The 23,291-nt window shown below is 39.5% G+C and overlaps 1 protein-coding gene across 11 annotated transcripts in view; it reads left to right on the forward strand.

Annotated features, from left to right (window-relative positions):
• Positions 1-569: 569 nt before the first annotated feature.
• The window catches only part of PSPC1 (paraspeckle component 1), a 123,761-nt gene continuing 101,039 nt past the window's right edge, over positions 570-23,291 (forward strand). For 3 of the 11 annotated variants that reach the window (XR_007772197.1, XR_007772198.1, XR_007772199.1), the window contains exons 1-6: positions 573-1,177; positions 5,585-5,886; positions 10,988-11,083; positions 12,121-12,317; positions 21,300-21,384; positions 22,306-22,414. Coding sequence is in view for 6 of the 11 variants with exons in the window: in XM_050937248.1 (XP_050793205.1) it covers positions 809-1,177; positions 5,585-5,886; positions 10,988-11,083; positions 12,121-12,317; positions 21,300-21,384; positions 22,306-22,414 (1,158 nt within the window). In the remaining 5 variants the exon portion in view is untranslated. Of the gene's footprint in view, positions 1,178-5,584; positions 5,887-10,987; positions 11,084-12,120; positions 12,318-21,299; positions 21,385-22,305; positions 22,415-23,291 lie in introns of all 11 variants that reach the window. The other 8 variants (XM_050937248.1, XM_050937247.1, XM_050937249.1 and 5 more) reach the window with 8 other exon arrangements.

Here is a 23,291-nt window from a genome sequence, read left to right on the forward strand (position 1 = left end):
TTACAAAGTGATGGGTTATACAAATTGGGAATACAGCACAGATCTCTCCCTAGTTCAGCAGAACCTTGTCTCAAAATTAAGAACAAATAAACTGCTTGTGTGAAAACGTGATTAAGTAGCAGTCACGCATCCCATCTCTCCTTACCCCCTGCTTGTTTGTTTTGAATGTTGTTTATTTTCAAGGGCCTGATCCGCCAAATATACACATGCAAATTAGGGGAGTACTGCTAGTAATGATCTGCACGTGTGTCTGCAGGATTATGGTCTAAGCGAGTAAGCACTTTAGGGCAGTAACTACTATAATGAAACCCCAGACTTTTTCAGGCCTTTAGATATAACGTAGCTTTACGATGAAGGACCCAAAACTGCTTCACTCGCTGTAGAGAGAGATCCACTAAACCACAACCGCTTCGGTAGAGGGTAGCTGCCAAGAAGCGTGCGGCAAGGATTTAACAGCCTGCACAACCCCATGCTCTTCTGAAAAGCGCCATGGCATGAATGTCCCAGCACAGCGAATGGGCCATTCCCGGACACAAGCAAACCTGCTCCACCCCATTGGCGTAGGCCAGGACGCGCGCTCTCCAGTCCCAGCTTCCACGCCCCCTCCCTCCCGCCGGTGGGAGTCACTGCGCAGGCGCAACGGCTGGGCAGTTGGAGGGAGGGGCTTTCGTCAGAGGCGTTAACTCGTTGGGGTTGGCGCCGCCGCCATTTTGAATTCGCTGTCTGCTGGTCGGATCCGTGGCTGCGGCGGGTAAGTGCGGCTCCGTGACCCCCTGAGAGCGCGAGAGAGACCGAGGGAAGACGAAACATGGCAGCGAACAGCCGGAACTTGAAACAAGTGCGGATCGAAAACAGCTCCCCGGCGGCCCCGCTCGGCATGGTGGGGGGCGGCGGCCTGAAGGGGATGCGGGGCCTGGAGGCGGACAACGAGGTAGGGGCGATGGCGCTGGCGCAGGTCAAAGAGGCTGGCGACGAGGAGCAGGAGGTCGGGTTCACCATCGACATCAAGAGCTTCCTCAAGCCCGGCGAAAAGAGCTACACGCAGCGTTGCCGTCTCTTCGTGGGGAACCTGCCCACCGACATCACCGAGGAGGACTTCAAGCGCCTCTTCGAGCGCTACGGGGAGCCCAGCGAGGTCTTTATCAACCGCGACCGCGGCTTCGGCTTCATCCGCCTGGTAAGGACCTCTTCCCCCCTACGTGTCTGCGAGGGAGTCGGGCAGGCCTCCCCCCTCCGCTCCAGGCACCGTGTGGAGGGACAGGTCTTGTCCCGGTGTTTGCATCCCACACGGGCATGGGGGGGGGGGGCGTAAACGGACTGGGACGGACCTCGCCCCTACAGTCGCCTAACCTACATCCCCCCCGACACCGTGTGTGTGGGGGGCAGTGAGACAGTCCTTATGTCGTCGTCCCCTCACGGCCTCTGTGTGCGTGTTGTGGGCAGAGTGGGACAGATGTTTCCCCGCAGCCTCGTCTCCTTTCCCTTGTCAGTACAATCAGTGCTAGTGTCACTGCCACCAGCTTTATTGCTTCTCTTCTCTTGCTTCTCCGCCTGCTACAGTTCTTTCTTCCATACCTTGCCATGGTCCCACTTCCATACACTGATTGCCCCTGCCTTATCGTCTCCATTTCTATCCCCACTAGTGCACACTGTTGCCTGTCCAGCTGCCTTCACCTACCAGTCCCACTTGTTCTACACAGATAATCTGAGACTTACCTTTTAATTTTCAGTAGTAGAAAATGGAAAATGATTCTTTGAGTAAGAGAGCATGTTAAATTGGGTTGAGATGGTTGGCCCATCCTTGCACTGCATTATTTCCAGAAGTTTCTTTGTTTGACTAATTGGATTTTTCATGTTTATGATGTAGCATGAATTAACATTTTATTATACTTCAAGGAGCAGATTCTGGATACTTCTCCCACTCCTTTTGTTCTTTAGTTTTTTGAAAGCCAAATATGCACAGTCTGAGCCTGGTAGGATTATTTGCTGTATGCTTCCATTCATGAAAACATGAGCATCAATTTCAGAGGTATACTGAGGTATACAGAGTTATACCATTTGCATTTTAGTGAAATATATTGTTAGATAAAATTGCTGTTTGCTTGAGATCCTTTTGAAGAGGGCCTACATTTTCAAAAGTTACTAGTACACCTCTACCTCGATATAATACGATCGCATGTAACATGTATTCAGATATAACACGGTAAAGCAGTGCTCTGTGGGGGCGTGGGGCTGCGCACTCAAGTGCATCAAAGCAAGTTTGATATAATGCAGTTTCACCTATAACGTAAGATTTTTTTGGCTCCCAAGGACAGCGTTATATCGGGGTAGAGATGTACCAGTGTTTTTGCATGCCCCACTTTAATGGGCTCCACTTTAAGAAACCTGGTTTTATTTAGCATGATATGTGCTCGTCATTTCTGAGAATCTAGTTTCTGGTATCTCATGAAAAAATGGAGGCAGTCAAAACTAGGTTATTGGCCAAAGGTTTTGACATGTTAGTTTTGAATTGCTTGCTATGCTGGGATGCTTTTCATAGCCAAATCTGCTGTAAATAGAGAATGCACAGGGTGATGGGCATAGAAAGACAGTTAAGATTTTTTGGGGCACTTAAATTGTCAGTTTCCATAATTTCCAGTATTTTAGATTTGTTTTAAATTGTAACTTTGCCATTGATTTTTCTAATGTATAAACACTTGTATTTTTAAAAAATGTTGCTAAACATAGTCTTTTTTTCTTGAATATATAACTGGGATAGAATACAGTCCCTTTGCTAGTAGTAGCTGAGAGGATTAAGGAAGGGAGCATCTCATGTCACTCTTTTGCAGCCTTTTTGGCCAACTGAACAATTTTTCAGAGGTTGTGGAGAAGGAGAAAGCTGTATCCCACTTTCCTTGGCTTGAGGAATAATTCCCTTAGTACAATAACTTGGGGTATAGTGAAAGAAGTTAAAGCAAAAATTTCAGGATAAGAATGGGACGGCAACATCAGAGAATACTGGCACTTGGGTTAGATAGATACAAAAGACACAAAAACAAGTGAACAGTAATAAATACAACAAGTATAATGAAAATCCCTAGAGAAAACATAACTCTTTGCTTCTAGGATGAAGATTGTATTTGACTTTATTTCGACAATCAGTTCAATCAAAAATGATAGTGGATAAAAAGAATGGTAACAAAAAAAATTCCCTACAAATTCAAAAATTTCTGTCAAAGAGTGAATGAGGGAAACTCTCCCCCCATCACGGGCAGAAATGAAAATAATATATATATCCCTATGGAAAAAAAGTTGTGTGAAAGTTCTGAACTCACTTTGACTGTCCATATAAAGAGTTGCATACTTTTCTGCAGTAGAAATGTGCTAGGGGAATCATCCTGTAACACATGCAAGCAAAACTCATGGATTTAAAGTACGACACAGATTGAGGTGTCACTAGAGGAGATTTTGGAATTAATTGATAAACTTAACAGTAGCAAGTCACTGGGACCAGATGGCATTCACCCAAGAGTTCTGAAAGAACTCAGATGTGAAGTTGCGGAACTATTAACTATGGTTTGTAACCTGTCCTTTAAATCGGTTTCTGTACCCAGTGACTGGAAGATAGCTAATGTAATGCCAATACACGTCTACCTTGTTATAACGCTACCCAATATAACACAAACTTGGATATGACACGGTAAAGCATAACTCCGGAGGGGGTAGAGCTGCGTGGTCCAGCAGATTAAAGCAAGTTCGATGTAACATGGTTTTACCTATAACGCGGTAAGATTTTTTTAGCTCCCGAGGACAGCGTTATATCAGGATAGAGGTGTATTTAAAAAAGGCTCTAGAGGTGATGCTAGCAATTGCAGACTGGTAAGTCTAACATCAGTATCGGGCAAATTAGTTGAAACAATAGGGAAGAATAAAATTGTCAGACACGTAGAAGAACATAAATTGTTGGGCAAAGGTCAGCATGGTTTCTGTAAAGGGAAACCGTGTCTTACTAATCTATTAGAGTTCTTTTGAAGGGGTCAGCAAACATGTGGACAAGGGGGATCCAGTGGACATAGTGTACTTAGATGTCCAGAAAGCCTTTGACAAGGTCCATCACCAAAGACTCTTACGTGAATTAAGTTGTCATGGGATAAGAGAGAAGGTCTTTTCATGGACTGAGAACTGGTTAAAAGACAGGGAACAAAGGGTAGGAATAAATAGTAAATTCTCAGAATGGAGAGGGGTAACAAGTGGTGTACCCCAAGGGTCAGTCCTAGGACCAATTCTATTCAACTTACTCATAAATAATCTGGAGAAAGAAGTAAAAAGTGAGGTGGCAAAGTTTGCAGATGATACTAAACTGCTCAAGATAGTTAAGACCAAGGCAGACTGTGAAGAACTTCAAAAAGATCTCACAAAACTAAGTGATTGGGCAACAAAATGGCAAATGAAATTTAATGTGGATAAATGTAAAGTAATGCACATTGGAAAAAATAACCCCAACTATATGTACAATATGATGGGGGCTAATTTAGCTACAACAAATCAGGGAAAAGATCTTGGCATCATCGTGGATAGTTCTCTGAAGATGTCCGCGCAATGTGTAGTGGCAGTCAAAAAAGCAAACAAGATGTTAGGAATCATTAAAAAGGGGATAGAGAATAAGATGGAGGGTATCTTATTGTCCTTGTATAAATCGATGGTATGCCTGCATCTTGAATACTGCGTACAGATGCGGTCTCTTCATCTCAAAAAAGATATACTGACACTAGAAAAGGTTCAGAGAAGGGCAACTAAGATGATTAGGGGTTTGGAACAGGTCCCATATGAGGAGAAATTAGAGACTAGGACTTTTCAGCTTGGAAAAGAGGAGAATAAGTGTGGATATGATGGAGGCATATAAAATCATGAGTGATGTAGAGAAAGTAAATAAGGAAAAGTTATTTACTTGTTCCCATAATACAAGAACTAGGGGCCACAAAATGAAATTAATGGGCAGCAGGTTTAAAACAAATAAAAGGAAGTTCTTCACACAGCGCACAGTCAACTTGTGGAACTGCTTACCTGAGGAGGTTGTGAAGGCTAGGACTATAACAGCGTTTAGAAGAACTGGATACATTCATGGAGGTTAAGTCCATTAATGACTATTAGCCATGATGGGGTAAAGAATGGTGTCCCTAGCCTCTGTTTGTCAGAGGGTGGAGATGGATGGCAGAAGAGAGATCACTTGATCATTACCTGTTGGGTTCACTCCCTCTGGGGCACCTGACATTGGCCACTGGGATACTGGGCTAGATGGACCTTTGGTCTGACCCCGTCCGGTCATTCTTATGTTCTTATGATGTATTATTAGAACGAATTATGTGGAAAAACAAATGCAGATTGCTCAACTTTCAAAATATTCTCCTCCCAAAGCAAGAATATTTCAGATTCCATTTGTTCAATGATTTCAGCAATCTCCCCCTAATTTTAATATGCTCATAATTTTTTAATAAAAGTTTAATGGTAAAATAGCTGAAAACTAATAAATTGACTCGGTATCCTTGAGGAAAGTATAGAATGGATGCATATAAAATGTTGTTGTTTGTTTTTCCCTCTTGGAAAGGAGTCTAGAACACTGGCTGAAATAGCAAAGACAGAACTTGATGGTACTATTTTGAAAAGTAGACCACTTCGAATTCGATTTGCTACACACGGAGCTGCCTTAACAGTCAAGAATCTTTCACCTGTGGTTTCCAATGAGCTTCTGGAACAAGCTTTTTCTCAATTTGGTCCAGTGGAGAGGGCTGTTGTTGTAGTAGATGACCGTGGCAGAGCTACAGGAAAAGGTTTTGTAGAGTTTGCAGCAAAACCTCCGGCAAGGAAGGCTCTAGAGAGATGCAGTGATGGGGCATTCTTACTAACAACGTAAGTTAAAGGATTTTGTTTCTTTTCTGGTCAGATTTATGGGTGAGTGTTTTTATGATGTACAGAAAACTTCAACCACAAGCATGGCCATACCTTTTATTGTTTTCTCAGAACTGGGATACCAGATTTGTTGTGAAATAAATGTCAGCTGGAAGGTTGTTTTGTGTATTCACACCAAGCATCTTACTTTGCTCAAGAATTTTTCTCTGAAAACAAGCTAGTTATGAATTATATCTACAACCATAAGGTTTATTTGATTATATGTAAATACAGTGTTTTCATGGATAGATGTTATTATTTTCTAATTTTCTAATTAGATTCTTTAATTATTTGCCAGTAACTTTTACTTTCTCCATAGCTGTTCAGAATTCTCCAAAGGCATTTAGATTCTTCTTGGTTTCACTCCTGACCATGAAGTTTCCAGTAACAGTAGTGAAAACTGACAAGACTCTAGTTGTTTACTTTGTGGTATGTTGGCAAAACCATAAGCAGAAGTATTGAAATTTTCTATTTGCAAACTTAGGAGGAACATGACCCTGTATCTGTTCATATTTTCAAGGTTATGTTTGCAACTATATTGCTTCCTACTAACTGTGGGCAGGTAAATATTTCAGGTCTTGCTATTATTGATAGCACCTCATCACCTTTTTTTAATATCTTCCATCATACTTTTGTAAATTCGCCTTTCCACACATTGCCATAATGGCAGAGGATTATTGGTGGTGTTGTGACTGGTTGCCTACATGCATTTGCCAGCAGCAGTTTCATACTGCTTTGCTGTGTATAGTTGAAATTGAAACTGCTCAGAAAAATGTATTGTGTAACTTTTCTCATTTGGGTGAGCGTCATAATGTTTTGAGTGAATAAAAACACATGATTTTGGCCTGTATTAAAAATCTGAAATATTTCCTAATAGACTAAATTACAGGCATATTTAGTAGGCTCCCATTGTGGCTGCTACATTGTGTTGCAGGCATATTACATATGGCACTCGTTACAGGATGTGACTGATAATGGAATCATTATGCAAATGTTTTGGAAATATACTTTTATGCAAACTGCTGTGCTACAAAGATGTAGGATAGGGAAAGAAGAAACGCCTTGGAAAGAACAGTGTGGACACCAGAACTTTACATTACCGGTTTTAGTATTCCAGAAAACTATCATACAATGAAACAATTTGTTACACTCTAATTTATGTAGCTTTGGGGGTTCTTTGTGAAGATCTACATAATGGGATGAGATTTTTCACATTTTTTCACCCATCCTGATTGGTTTATGCAATTGTATTGAAAAACACTTGTATTATATGTTGAATGCCCTTAATAATCAGGGAGCGAGAGAGCTTTTCAGATGACTGAGGGCCAGATTCTGCCATCCTTGTGTTGATATCTTGCTCCGCGACTATTTCCATTGAAATCAGTAGGCCTGCTCATGAAGCAAGGTACTTCTTAATTTGAATAAGGGTGACAGAATCAGGTACTCATAGTTTAATTCTTTTTTCATTAAATGAGTTCTTTCTTCCATTAACATTTGATTCTCTTCATAAGTTAACATAGTGCATGCTCATGTTCGTAATGGCTATGCCATCATATCACTGAATAGTATTGTGCAGTCCTGTAAGTTTTTCATTATTTGAAGCCCCTCTACTCTATGTAGAATAACAATATTCAAAAGTATAAAACTGACGATGTTGGGAAAGTAATGGAATTGGCTTTCCCACAAAAGCAAGTCTCTATAATTCGTTGCTTGTTTGTGTTTGATACTTTGGTGTGCATGCTATAGAGGTATAGCTCATGAAGGGAAGATATTGATTTCTAAGAATATGGCACTTCGCAGAACAGGACATTTAAAAAATCAGTTATGCTGAAATTATATTCTAATTGTAATGGGAACTCTGATACCTACAGTAGAGTCGCATCTTACTTGGGGGTTAGGTTCTAAAGTCAGCGCGTAAGGGGAAAATTGCATATAGTTAAAATTACCCTTGAAAATCCCTTAAATCGCCCATAAAGTACAATATACATGGTTTTGTGTACAGTATGCAACCCTGCACAGTAATATGTATAATATATACATTAATGTACAGCCTATAAAAAGTATATATGCAAAATATAATTTTATAGGACTGTGTTTTTAATTACATAGAGAGAGAGAGAGATGGAAGAATGAAAGAATAAAATAGGAGAACAGTAAATCTAACCACTCACCATTCTTGCTAGTCTGCGACGACAGTAACACTATTGGAGGGTCGTCAGGGCTTAATATCAATCCAGGAGACAATGGGCCAGGCCCATCTGCTGCTGGTTGTTTTTTCTGTCGCTGTAGTCTCTTGAGCTGCTCGAACATTTCTCATATTGTCCATAATACTACATGTAATTTTGAGGCTTCATTCCATAGAGGCCAGAAATTAAGTCATTCAAGTGTTTTGCTGCTTGGAACACTTCAGCAAATTTATGAAAATTCCAACTGGCTGGCTTTTCCTGTTCGTTGTCGTCATCTTCGTCCTCTCTAGATGATTTTATCATTTCCTCTAACTCTTTGTTAGTCAGTGTTTCTCTCTGGCTCTCAGTGAATTCTTCAGTTTCTTTCTCAAGGATGTTGATGAAGCCATTGCCACCCGCTTGCCTGGCCACCTGAACGATGCGTTTCACTTCTTTGTCAATGGTCGGGGGAACACTTTAAAATCATTCACACATTCTTTCCATAGGTTTCGCCAATATTCATTGACTGTTTCAGGCTTGATTGCATCCATTGCCTGTTTAATACAAGTGATGCAATCAGCAATGTTGACGGACTTCCAACACTCCATCACATTAAGATTGGGATCAGCATCCATAGCGTTATGTATCCGTGAGAGTGTAAGCCTTGTGTCCATGGCCTTGAAACAGCGAATCACACCTTGGTCGAGAGGATGGAGGTGGTATTGGGGGGGGAGGAAGACAACTTCAACGTTGTTATGCACAAACCGGAGTACCTCAGTGTGGCCAGGAACATAGTCTACGATCAGCAATACTTTAAAGTCAAGTCCTTTCTCTTCGAGGTACCACTTGACCTCTGGAATGAAACTCTTGTGGAACCAATCCAGAAATAATACCCAAGACTTTTTATTTGATTGCCAGAACACAGGCAGGAGATGTTTGTTCTTGCCTTTTAGGGCACGGGGATTTGCAGCCCTGTAGAGCAAGTCTGGCTTTATTAAATGCCCAGCTGCATTGCCAGAAAACAACACAGTCACATGATCACTAGCTGCTTTGAAGCCAGGGGCTTGTCTTTCTGATTTAGAAATGTAAGTGTGTTTGGGCATTTTTTTCCAGAAGGGCCCAGTCTCGTCAGCATTAAAAACGTATTCCAGAAGATAGCCTTTTTCTTCTATGATTTTCTTTAATTGTTCGGAATAGGCTTCTGCTGCCTCTTCATCAACAGGTGCAGCTTCACCAGTAGTCTGCACGTTTTTGAGGTTGAAGCGGTTCCTAAAACTGTTAAGCCAACCTTGGCTGGCTTTGAATTCCTTCTCATCGGAAGGCTGTCCCTCTTTGGCGGGAGGTTTGAACAGCGTGTAGAGACAAAGAGCCTTTTCTCGCAACGTGTTGCCATTGATAGGCACACGTTTGTGGTTCATGTCTTCCAGCCATAAGTTTAATGCCTTTTCAGTCTTCACTAAAGTCTTATCATGCACCTGGCTCGTCACTGTCGCAGTTATTGGCACACCTGATGCCATGGCTTGACAAATTTCTCTCTCTGTCTCGAATCTTGATGGCACGAATGCTAGATTTGTTGCGGCTGTATTTATGCGCTACTTTGGAGACCGACATACCGTCTTTCAATAAGTCCAACACAGCCAGTTTTTCCTCTAGCGTTGGAACAGATCACCATTTCTTCAGTTGAGCACCAGATGAAGTAGTTGGCTTGCATTTAGGGGCCATGTTGTATGAAAAATACGTATCTTTAAACATCAGAATCACACTCAGCGTGGCGAGATGCTCACACTATGAGAGGCACGCAGGAACTGAGACTGACTGAGGCCTGGTCTACACTACGTGTTTATACTGAACTGTACGGGAGATACTGGATCTGATCGCTTTATGTCAACGGTGCAAAATGACTGATAAATGTAATCACCAGCAGATGGTGCTGTAGCTGGTAATTGTCTCTGCTACCTTGCAAAGGCAAGTGAATGCTGCTGTGTAGCACTGCAGTCCCGCGTCTGTCAGCAGCATTCAGTACACCTATGGTGACAGAGACAAAAGGCTGAACGGGCTGCATGGTTGCCATGCTATGGTGTCTGCCACGGCAATCCAGGGAAAAAGGGCGCAAAATTATTGTCTGCCATTGCTGTCACGGAGGAAGAATTGAGTGACGACATTTACCCAGAATCACCCGCGACACTGTTTTTGCATTGGGATCTCAACCCAGAATTCCAATGGGCGGGGGAGACTGCGGGAACTATGGGATAGCTACGAGATAGCTACCCACAGTGCAACGCTCTGGAAATCGACGCTAGCCTCGGTACATGGACTCTCACTGCTGAAATAATGTGCTTAGTGTGGCCACATGCGCTCAACTTATACAATCTGTTTTTTTTTTTTAATAAATGGTTTATGTAAAATCGGAATAATCCCGTAGTGTAGACATACCCTCAGGCAACAGCAGATTTACGTCTCCCATCTCACGCTCACTCCGGGGCATTCACTCATTGCACGCGTGTAGTTGAATTTGCGTAAGTTAAATACACCTATGATACGACTCCACTGTACTTATCAATTCTATTTTTTAATTGTGTGGGTAACTGTAAACAGTTATTTTTAGTTTTTTATACATTCTTCAAATTGCTTTATTTATTTTCCATCAGGAGAAGGGCAATAGTGTTTTCTAGATTAAATTTGTCTTACACATAAACCAACTATTTTTTGTATTCCCTCAGACAGTACTTTTTTAAAAATGTCATTAAACGTGAAGGAATTGTAGCTAAGCCTAAGAAGTCATTTTTTAGAATGTTTTCCAACCATATTACAAAATGTAACTTGTTTCAATGTAGATTTCCTCAGTTTAATTAAATAATAAAAATATTAATACAGAAAACATTCAATATTTCTTTCAGAACACCGCGACCTGTTGTTGTAGAACCTATGGAACAATTTGATGATGAAGATGGGCTACCAGAGAAATTAATGCAAAAAACACAACAGTATCATAAGTAAGTTGGATTTAGATTCAGATTTCATTAAACATTATTAGGTTAGCTTGGTGAACAAAAGTTTATTAAATTTTATCTTGATGTGTGCAGTGAGGATAGGAGAGTGCTGTTTGTATAATCAGATTTGTTTTGTTTTTAAATATACAAACAATTGTTAAACTGTCTAAGATTAGATGTTTGGCTTTCCTGATTAAAAAGTGCAAACTCAGATAATAGGCACTCAGTCCTTGATCCTGAAAAGATTTGTGCATGTTTATTTTTACTCTGAACAGTCCCTTTGACTCTGTACATAGGTCCCTGCAGGATCAGGGCTTCGAATACAGCAGTGATCAGTGCAATAAAGTAAACTGAGAGTCTTGAGTGTAAGGATAAACCAAAGTTCTTTTAATTTTGAACTTTTACTGTTGAAATTTGAGACTGTCCCCAAGAAATCCTGATTGCTGGAGCCAAAATGCTTACTCAGATGACAAGCAAAAATAGAACGATTTATTTTTAAAATAATGTATGAAATAAATATTTTGGTTTATTGCTCTTTAATGAATTATTACAGTAGCGCAAGTGTTTGAAAATGATATTGTGAACTAAAATTTTGATGGGCTTTAGTGTTTGAAGTCTTTGAGTAATATTTTAATATAGCAAGCCTTGACACTTTTTCAAACTTTGATGTTAAAAAAAAAATCATGTTTATAAGCCACTTTCTTAGCAGCCTGATAATTATTAGTTTTGTTGCATAGTCTTCTGATACAGCATCGGAAATTTTCAATATAATGCAAAACAAGTCTTCCTTAAAAAGGAAAAAATTTAAAGGGGGCTTGATATGGACTATTTCTCTTGTCATGCAAAGTAATCTTACTGCAGAGTCCTACATAAAGTTTTGGGACTGAGTTCTGAAAATGAGCTAATATTTTATAATTAAGAATTTGGCTACTTGATTAAATATTGAACCAGAATGTTTGTTTAGATGTATGTATTTTGCTACTGCAGCTGGTTTATAAATACATATTTCTGTACATTTTAACTGTGTACATTTTTATTAGGGAAAGGGAGCAGCCTCCACGTTTTGCTCAACCTGGAACATTTGAATTTGAGTATGCTTCACGATGGAAGGCTCTTGATGAGATGGAAAAACAGCAGCGAGAACAGGTTGACAGGAATATTAGAGAAGCCAAAGAGAAACTAGAGGCAGAAATGGAAGCAGCTAGACATGAACATCAGTTAATGCTGATGAGGCAAGGTAAAAATCAGATACTCCGCCTACTATAAAAAGAACCTGTTTCTCAAAAAAAGGTTCCTTTGCATAACATATTGAGTGATAAATCTCAGTTGTGTGTGACACATGTAAATGTTTGAGATTTTGTTAGACTAAATATTTATTGGCTTTTTAAGAAAATACTTAGAGTTTGGAAACAGTTTTTCATTTGAACCAAAATCAAGTCTACTCATCTTTTACTTTCAGAGTACAATATAACCAGACATAAAACAGACCTCTACAAGTTAAGAAAAGTGAGCTTTGCTGGTGACCATGGCCATATTCTTGTTTTCTAACTCCACGTACATCTAAATGCTGTGTGTGGAGAGGCTGGGTAGCTTCACAAATTCAGTAAGAAGGGTTTTTGAATTTGTTAATGTTGATTGTGATCCTGGGCTAAAATAAGTTAATTTAGTACACTATATATAGAGAAATTGTGTGACTGGCACTACTCTTTTGTTTTCCATTTCTTATACAGATAAGAGTGTTGAGGGAGATAATTTTATAGTTTTAATAGCTGAAAGCCTTTTGTTTTGATGCCCAACTTAGAAAGCTAGAGCATGTATGATCATCACCTTCTTGATTTTTAGTTTATTTTTTTCTGCACAGTTGGAAGGACTGTCAGACTTCTGAGTAAATAACACAATAGTGTCTTTCATTACAAAGGATCCAAAACCTTTTAACAAACCAGACACGTACAACACTGAAACCTGTTGGATAGTGGCAGGCCACCAGCACAATGCACAACAGTGGAAGTAGGGGAAACTGGTCAAGTGCATCTGGGTAAGCCCTACAAAAAGTGTTGTGGGATCTTCTGATATCCACATTGTGGAGATGATAGCTGGATTTTCAAGTTCTTATCCAAAAGACCGCTACACTGAGCATCATGCAGTTTTAGTCTCTGTTTACCTGGCTAGACTGAAGGTCTGTGTCAACACTTAAAGGATTTGAACCTCCAAGGTTTCAGAGCATGTGGGTGTTTCAAACCTTAAGCCTGGGCAACGAATCTGTCCCCTCTGTCACAATTGTGTCTTTTTCTTCATGTTTAGTTTTAACAAGTAATCATTCCATGACAATGTAATTTTCCTCCTCTTCAAAGAACAAGATTTTCTTGTTTCTTGTGATTTTTCTACAGATTTTGTTATTCCATTTTTTATTTCACATCTAAGACTTTCATGGCTGAGGTAGACTACAGATATTTCCCAAGTGACTTTACAGACAAATGCTTTGAAAAGTGGGTAGGTTAAATAGGTCACTTTTTTTATATAAATAGTTCCTTTGGAGCTAAAACTTCTGATTTGGTTATTTTTTAAAGGTTTTCTTTTAAAGAATGTTTTAAGGAGGCACACCAGCTTAAAAATCACATTTTTGTTTAATATTTTTATCTGCTGTTATAAGTAAGAGTTGATACAATGGCAAATGTCTGACTTAGGCCTTAATCTGGCATTATCTGTTATGCAAGGGGAAGAAGTCCCCTCTAGATCTCCTTATGTGATGTTCTTCTTAGGATACCAAGAAGTGAAAGCCACTGTGTTACCCCACTGCCTTTAGTAAGTGAGAATTTTGCTGCTGCTAAGTAAGCTGTGTGTCTGACTCTGACACACTAGCATTGACTACCTTGCCAGCAAACTCCATAAGGCTCTCCTAATCTAAATCTTTCCTTGAAGATAATCAGTGAAGCCCAGTTCCCCAGAGAAGTCTCCTTGCAGTATCCAATCCCACTAACAGAAGTTAAGTTCGCTGCCTCCAAAGAGATAGTGTACAGATCAGCCTGTTAGGTTTTATGAAGACTCACACTTACTTCAATATAACAGCATTGAGATAGTTTGTAATAAAACTAAGAGAAAGTTTATTAACAAGGAACAGAGATTTAAGTGATACTAAACAAAAATAAAAGAGACAGGTATAGTTCCAAACAAAACAGAATGCAGCATCTTATGACTAAAACTTAACGTTAGCAAGTTACAATCTTTGCCTTAGCAGATTTCTCACATCAAGTTAACCAGAATTTTCTACCTTTCAGCCAAGAGGATCCAACATTTGCAGTTTCAAAGGGTGCTGTCCCCTAAGTTCTGGATAACTCAAGTGTTTTTTTGCTCTGCTTATATTATCCAGAGTCCTTTGTGTCTACCTCAAGAGCCAAGAAGATTCCTGGTGGTGAAGACTCTCTGGCCCCTGGTGTGCCGCTTGCTAGCTTAATTGCTTTGCTTACCTTATCTGTAAATTTATTTTCATTGTCCTCTGACTTACAGAACTTGACCCAGATGGGCAAATCCACATTCCTTTGTCTAAGGCAGACTGGTTTATCAGCTTTCTCCGCAACATATTTCATTGACAGTAAGGCCAGAAGGGACCACCATGATCATAGAATATCAGGGTTGGAAGGGACCTCAGGAGGTCATCTAGTCCAACCCTCTGCTCAAAGCAGGACTAATTCCCAACTAAATCATCCCAGCCAGGGCTTTGTCAGGCCTGACCTTAGAAACCTCTAAGGAAGGAGATTCCACCACCTCCCTAGGTAACCCATTCCAGTGCTTCACCACACTCCTAGTGAAAAAGCTTTTCCTAATATCCAACCTAAACCTCCCCCACTGCAACCTGAGACCATTACTCCTTGTTCTGTCATCAGGTACCACTGAGAACAGTCTAGATCCATCCTCCTTGGAGCCCCCTTTCAGGTAGTTGAAAGCAGCTATCAAATCCCCCCTCATTCTTCTCTTCTGCAGACTAAACAATCCCAGTTCCCTCAGCTTTTCCTCATAAGTCATGTGCTCCAGCCCCCTAATCATTTTTGTTACCCTCCGCTGGACTCTTTCCAATTTTTCCACATCCTCCTCGCCAGTGTGGGGCCCAAAACTAGACACAGTACTCCAGATGAGGCCTCACCAATGTCGACTAGAGGGGAATGATCACATCTCTCGATCTACTGGCAGTGCGACTATTTATACAGCCCAAAATGCCGTTAGCTTCTTGGCAAAAAGGGCACACTGGTGACTCATCCAGCTTCTCGTCCACTTCAACCCCTAGGTCCTTTTCTGCAGAACTGCTGCCTAGCCATTTGGTCCCTAGTCTGTAGCAGGACTCTGCACTTGTCCTTGTTGAACCTCATCAGATTTCTTTTGGCCCAATCCTCTAATTTGTCTAGGTCCCTCTGTATCCTATCCTTATCCTCCAGCATATCTACCAGTCCTCTCAGTTTAGTGTCAGCTGCAAACTTGCTGAAGGTGCAGTCCACATCATCTTCTAGATCATTAATGAAGATATTGAACAAAACCAGCCCCAGGACCAGCCTTGGGGCACTCACTTGATACCGGCTGCCAACCAGACATGGAGCCACTGATCGCTACCTGTTGAGCCCGACGATCTAACCAGATTTCTGTCCACCTTATAGTCCATTCATCCAGCCCATACTTCTTTAACTTACTGGCAAGAATAATGTAGGAAACTGTATCAAAAGCTTTGCTAAAGTCAACGAGTAACATGTCCACTGCTTTCCCCTCATCCACAGTGTCAGTTATCTTGTCATAGAAGGCAGGTAGATTAATTAGGCATGATTTGCCCTTGGTGAATCCATGCTGACTGTTCCTGATCACTTTCCTCTCCTCTAAGTGCTTCAGAATTGATTCCTTGAGGACCTGCTCCATGATTTTTCCAGGGACTGAGGTGAGGCTGTTTGGCCTGTAGTTCCCTGGATTATCCTTCTTTCTTTTTTTAAAGATGGGTACTACATTAGCCTTTTTCCAGTCAACCAGGACCTCCCCTGGTCGCCATGAGTTTTCAAAGATAATGGCCAATGGCTCTGCAATCACATCTGTCAACTTCTTTCTCACTCTCGGATGCAGCGCATGTGGCCTTATGGACTTGTGCTCGTCAAGCTTTTCTAAATAGTCCTGAACCACTTCTTTCTCCAGAGGGCTGGTCACCTCCTCTCCATGCTGTGCTGCCCAGTGCAGTAGTCTGGGAACTGACCTTGTTCATGAAGACAGAGGCAGAAAAAAGCATTGAGTACATTAGCTTAGCATCCTCTGTCACTAAACTGCCTCCCTCATTCAGTAAGGGGCCCACATTTTCCTTGACTTTCTTCTTGTTGCTAACGTACCTGAATAAACCCTTCTTATTACTCTTAACATCTCTTGCTAGCTGCAACTCCAAGTGTGATTTGGCCTTTCTGATTTCACTCCTGCAGCCTGAGCAATATTTTTGTACTCCTCCGCAGTCCAGTCTTCCACTTTTTATAAGCTTCTTTTTTGTGTTTAAGATCAGCAAGGATTTCACTGTTAAGCCAAGCTGGTCGCCTGCCATATTTACTATTCTTTCTGCGCATCAGGATGGTTTGTTCCTGCAATCTCAATAAGGATTCTTTAAAATGATCACCTAGTCTGATCTCCTGTATGTTGCAGGCCACCCACTCATTCCTTTAATAAGCCTCATAACCTGTTTGAGTTACTGAAGTCTACAAATCATGATATAAGTTACTGAGAATCTACCCTTTTACCAGTTTAAACTTGCAAGTGACCCATGCTCCATGTGACAGAGTAGGGCAAAAAACCCAACCACCCAGGGTCTCTTCCAGTCTGATCTGGGGGAAAATCCCTTCCTGACCTCAAATATGGGAGTCAGTTGAATCCTGAGCATTTTGGCAAGACCCAACAGCCAGACTCTCAGAAAAAATTCTCTGTAGTAACTCAGATCCCTTCCCATCTAGCATCCCATGACTGGCCATTGGGGATATTTGCTACTAGAAGTCACAGATCGGCTATATACCGTTGTAGACAGTCTCGTCATACCATCCCCATCATAAACTTATAAAGCTCAGTCTTAACGCCAGTTAGGTTTTTTGCCCCCCCTACTGCTCGTCTTGGAAGGCTGTTCCAGAACTTCCTTCTGATGGGTAGAAACCTTCATCTAATCTCAAGCCTGAATGTGTTGATGTCCAATTTATATTCATTTGTTGTTTTATCAACATTGATACTTAACTCCTCCTACTCCCTGGTATTTATACTTTTGATGTATTTATAGAAACGTGAGAGACCAGAACTGCACAGAGTATTCCAGCTGAGGTTTCACCAGTGCCTTGTATAATGGTACTGACACTTCCCTAGCTCTGCTGGGAATATCTCGCCTGATGCATTTTAGGATTGCATTATTCTTTTTCATAGCCACATTGACTGCTCATAGTCATCCTGTGATCAACCAATACACTCAGGTCTTTCTCCTCCTTGTCGCTTCCACTTGATAAGTCCCCAGTTTATAGCAAAAAAAAAAAAAAAATTCTTGTTGTTAGTCTCTAAGTGTATGACTTTGCACTATTAAATTTAATCCCATTTCTGTTACTCCAGTTTTCAAGATCATCCAGTTCTTTTATGATATGTTCTTAAGGTAAAATATCTTAGGAAATATGTTCCTAAGATATTTTATCTTAAGAACGTATTTCCAACACACACACACACACACACTATATATAAAACTCTTTGTACAAATACCTGTACATAAATCACACAGTATTCATGACCAGCATGTTACTAGCTTTCATAAAATACCTTACTTGATACTCTTGATTACTTACTCTTTGGGGTTCAGATCCCCCATTCTTCTGATGGGGTGGATGGACCCTGTTTGTCGCACCTCACTACTAAGGTTAACATCCATTATCTCCCGTTATGCTTGTGGGTCAAACAAACCCCAGTGGTTTTTTGTGGAGTTCTTTTTTCTTGATCTGGAATTGGGAATTCTTCTACACAGTCTATCTGATTCTGCTGGTTTGGAAGATCAGCTGAGACTGAGCCAAACCCAAAATGGGTTTTGGTAACTTTGTCTTCAGATGTCCTAGGTCTGGTGTTGTCACCACTTTCCAGTTTATTGGACCTTCGTTTTCAGACTGGAGTAAGAATATTCACTTGAACCTCAGTCTTTCCAGGTTTTTGCTCAATTTTGGATTGCTGATAATCCTTGATGAGGATGTTTTTTAATAAGTTCATTAAGCACCTCTCTTTAAAAAAAAATAAAAAATTATCTATTGTGCTTTGCTGAGAGTTCTAGCAAGCTACCTGAGTTGTGGTTTCAGCTTCCACCTTCCATGCTTAGGCAACAGTTCTCGTATGGTACATGTCCAAGAGTTTGAAGGAGCTGTGTTAAGTCTGATATTAAATATATTAACAATCTGGGAAGAGTGGTGAGCAGTGAGGTAACATTGTGGAGATTGCAAGTTACTTAGGTTATTCGTGTCCAGAGAAGACTTTGAGGAACATCATGGGGATTTAACCAAGCTAGATAAATGGGCAACGAGATGGCAGAAGAAATTCGAAGTTATTAAGTGCTAAGTAATGCACGCTGGGAGGAAAATTTTAACTACTCACACTTTACAGTGTTCTAAATTAACTGTATTGACTTGGGAAAGGGATCTGGGCATCATGTTGGCGCCTCAGTGACGACCTCTGCTTAGTGTACAGCTGTAGTCAAAAAGCAAACAGAAAATAAATAGGAATTACGAGAAAAATAAGTCGTCATATAAATTCATGGGGAGGCCTCATCTGAAATACTGCACCTCATTTCAAATGAATGTTGCAGAATTAAAATGAGTTCTGAGAAGTCCATTGAGAGTGATTTGGGGGCATGGAAAAACTCACATGAGCTATTGAAAAGGCAGATTGTTTAATTTATACACTTTCAACATATTTCCTCTAATTAATGGTATAGATAAGGTAGATTGAGAGCTTATATTCTTTCATAGCACAAGAAGGCGGCAAGGAAGGGGACATTCAGTGAAATCGAAAGTTGCAAATTCAAAACCAATAAAAGGGAATGATTTCTCACACTGTGTATTTAGACTATGGAATTCATTGCCACAGGATGATGTTGAGTCCAAGAACTTCTTTGTATTAGGAAAGGACTGCATATTTATATGAACAAGAGGATCCAGAGTTATAGTTAATGGGGAACATGATGATGAACTAAAAGAGTACTGTGAGGGAGATAAAACCTCACGTTTTAAATCATTGCAATGGTTCTGATAAGGTGGATTTGATTTAAATCAAGTTGATTTAAATAATTTAAATCACTAGTCAGGAAGACTTGATTTAATCATTAATCTCTACATAAAAGTGCATTCTTGTTGTTTTTTATAACCTCAATACATATTCTTTACAGGTCAGAGATAGATGTAGGTTTCATTTTTAGAAGGAATACACTATACATTTTTAAAGTGATTTATTTTGAAAACTTTTCAGATTAGTTTTACAGCTCCATCAGAAAATGAATGATTGTTTGGTTATTTTATTTACCAAAGGTAATTGAAGCAGATATTTCGGAAGTCATTGGAGGTGAACTTTCTCCAATCCAACATAAATATTTGGAGGATTTTCTTGACGTGCTGAATTAGAAGGAGAACATCATTAGACAGACATTTAAATTGTTTTATTTAACTAAAACAACGATGTTATGTATTCTGGATTTTTTTTCTTCAGCAGCAAACATGATATTTTAACAAAACAAGCATATGAATTTTTGAATTTAGTTAAACATTCAAGTTTTTTAAAAATCAGGTTTGTTTTTGTTAAAATTGCTTTTAACTAAAATAGTTCAATTTAATTTATTTTTTTTTTAAATATTTACCGTGTCAACCAGGTCAACATGAGAAACTTAAAATATTGGCTTCTGCATCTAACTCAGTCGTCTTCACCTTCGTTTTCCTGTTTGTTCATAATCTGGAAAAAGAAAAACAAGCTTTCCTGCTTTTTCAGGTCCCAAATGATTTCTCAATTTGAAATGAATTAGTCCAAAGGAAGAAAATATTCTTTCTACGCTGGCAGAAGAAGCTGCTGCTGTTAAAAGTGAGATTATCACTTCAACAGTCTCTGAATCCAAGTTTTTAAGTGACTTCCACCAGTTCACTGGTGTGACTTTCTTTAAAACATCATCAGCAAACATATTTCTTGAATGTTTTTTATTCCCAACTGGGTCTCTCTTACGGCCTGCTGCCATTATAGTGAGAGAATGGTACGGTAGATCTCAAATCAGTGAAGGCTAGACTCAGGAAGACCTCAGGACTTCTGGAATATGCTGCTCAAACAGTTTCACTTTTGTTTCTACTGCCAGTCCCTCCCTTGTCACATTTATCTCCAGACTTCTCCTTGTCCAGATCTATTCCACCCCCAACAATCTTCTATTCATTGAACTTTTTGAAACTTTGCACTTTTAGAGAGAGGGGAGGGATTGACTCTGTGTGCTCAAATTTGCAGAGGGAGAATAGAGTTGAGGTCTGTTATTTCTCACCTCTATATATTATTTATTTATTTTAAAACATTTTTGATAACAAGCATGTTATCTCTGGACATGCAAATGCACGGTTTGAGAACTGCAAAACTAAGCATCTCTGAAGGTATCTTCCAGTCTGAGCGCTGAGTCCCATTGGGTAGGTAGATAGATTAACCTGAATAATCTATACAGAAATCCTTAGAACTCCATAAGACTAAGTCCCTAATCCATGAACTATTGGAACTCATTTACAAAACTTCTTAAACGTTACATGAATATATTGTCTCATACTATAGAATTAGAATTTATAATCCCTATTCCATGATGCATTATAGCTCAAAGATATTATCTTAACTAAAACTATCTTTAGATAGCAGCAAAGAATCCTGTGGCAGATGCACGAAAGCTCATGCTCCAAAATGTCTGTTAGTCTATAAGGTGCCACAGGATTCTTTGCTGCTTTTACAGATCCAGACTAACACGGCTACCCGTCTGATCTTTAGATAGGTTTTTCCTCAGAGTATTTTATCAAAAAATTCTAATTTTAAATTAAAAAAATCTGATTTTTGTTCTTTTTTAAAAATCATTGATTTTTATCCGCCTTGGATAGTGAACATTTTGCTGTGTGCGTTTCACTGTTGACAGTGGAACCCTTGTAACCACTGAAGTTAATAGAATAATTAAGGGTCTTATATAATATCTAACTTTTTGCAGATCTCATGAGGCGCCAGGAAGAACTGAGACGTTTGGAAGAACTTAGAAATCAAGAGCTACAGAAACGCAAGCAAATACAATTGAGGTATTTTGTTTTATCTGGTATTGATCTGGCAGTGTGCTAGACATTCTAAATATGTAACTGATATTTTAGGTCTAGTGAATGAATGTAGGTGTTCTAGTTTATAGGGACTGATTATGAAATCTTGTGCAAACAGGTTTGTTTTTTTTTAAAAGAATGCATGAATAATGCTTCTCTGCAGATGCAGAAGACTATAAATATATGATGTTTCAATCCAGATGTACTTAAAAATAAACAGAATATGAAATAGAGGGTTTACACTCATTAGAAAGTGGTATGTTTAATAATTCTGTGGGTTTATTATTTCTTATGGTCAGCTGTGTTCAGTCTAAATAGTATAGGATTATATTAATTTGTTTTCTGCATTCCTTGTGCTAGTTTCTTCTAAGATCTATTTTTACAAACATGGATGATATTTTATTAATGTACTAAGATTCAATAAAATTGAAGAAGGGGCTTAGTTGCTTGAATTGAGTTCACCAGTGCCTTTGGAAGAACTCTTTGCTGATGCTCCTATTGCTTATTTTTGCATTTCAAAATAATTTACTACGGTGAAATATGTACCAGAATGCAAAAAACAAATTGCAGGAGTTATTAATAAATTGTAGTTTTTAACATTGTTAAAAAAAAACCAACTCAGTTACCCAGGCTTAAACTATCATAATCGTGGAAAGCCGAGAACACACCTATAATGCTATTAGATATATACCACCTGTGTGCCAAAATACTTCAGTGAAATGTCAAAGCCCAAAAGGTGGAGTGGAGGACTAGAAGTTAAAATGTTGTGATGCTATATAATGATTTAAGCTATAAGAAGTTTTTTTAATTAACTTGAAATTCATTCACTTTAGCCCTAAAAGTCTATTGAAACACATGTATAAGAGGTCACAAACATAATTTACACAAGTTTATCAATAATTTTAGACATGAAGAAGAACATCGACGTCGTGAAGAAGAGATGCTACGGCAGAGAGAACAGGAAGAACTGAGACGACAGCAGGAAGGAGGATTTAAGCCAAATTTCTTGGACAATGTAAGTAGAATTTTATTATATTAGAATCTGAAGTGCAGAAGAAGCTTTGGTTCTTTTTCTGTATTTTCAAGAACGACCAGATTGAAATGTCTTCCTCTCCTGGCTACTTGTACTACTTGCCTGTGAATACTCTTATTTCTGTAGCAGAGACACCACAGTGATCAGTAGTCTGGTTTCATTTTAACCCCCGTGATTTTGCCTAGGGTATGTATTGACAGTGCTCTTATTCCTCCAAGTTAGTTATTCAGAATTTTAACTAAGTGAAAATTTTTAGGTATTCATATATTTTGTACATTCAGGAAGTATTCTCCTGTATAATCCCACAATCTAAACACACTACCGCTGTTTTCCAAGGTCAGATGACAGTGTTTCCCTTATGAATGGAAGTACATATAATAATAGCAAGGGCCATGTCTACATCGAGTGTTGCACTGGTTTTATTAAAGGCATTCATTTTAAATCATTTAAGTTTAAGGTGGTGCAAACCCCTGTGTGAACACTCTTAGTTTAGTTTGGTTTATTTTGGTTTGGATTAAGTCTGTTAGGGAAAATAAGCCACTTTTAAACAGAAATAAGTGTTTACTCAGTGGCTTGCATGGCTTAACTAAATTGGTAAAAGTTTGTGTGTAGACAAATCCTAAGATTACAGCCCATCTTGATTCTATCACTGTGGGTGGAAAAAGGAGACTCTTTTCTAAATTAGGCCTAAAGATAACCTGCAATAAAAAATGGGTGCATATCCCTTTTCATGAACTGGGTTAGGTGGCCTAGTGGTTAGCACTCTGGTGTCACAACCCAGTGGGTAGGTCTTACAGTTCAGGCCCTCTTTTAATTAGAGGTGCAGTGAGGTGAGCATGTGGCTTGGATTCCTCTTGTA

This window comes from Gopherus flavomarginatus, chromosome 1 (assembly GCF_025201925.1).
Source record: "Gopherus flavomarginatus isolate rGopFla2 chromosome 1, rGopFla2.mat.asm, whole genome shotgun sequence".
In the NCBI taxonomy this organism is placed as follows: Eukaryota; Metazoa; Chordata; order Testudines; family Testudinidae; genus Gopherus; species Gopherus flavomarginatus.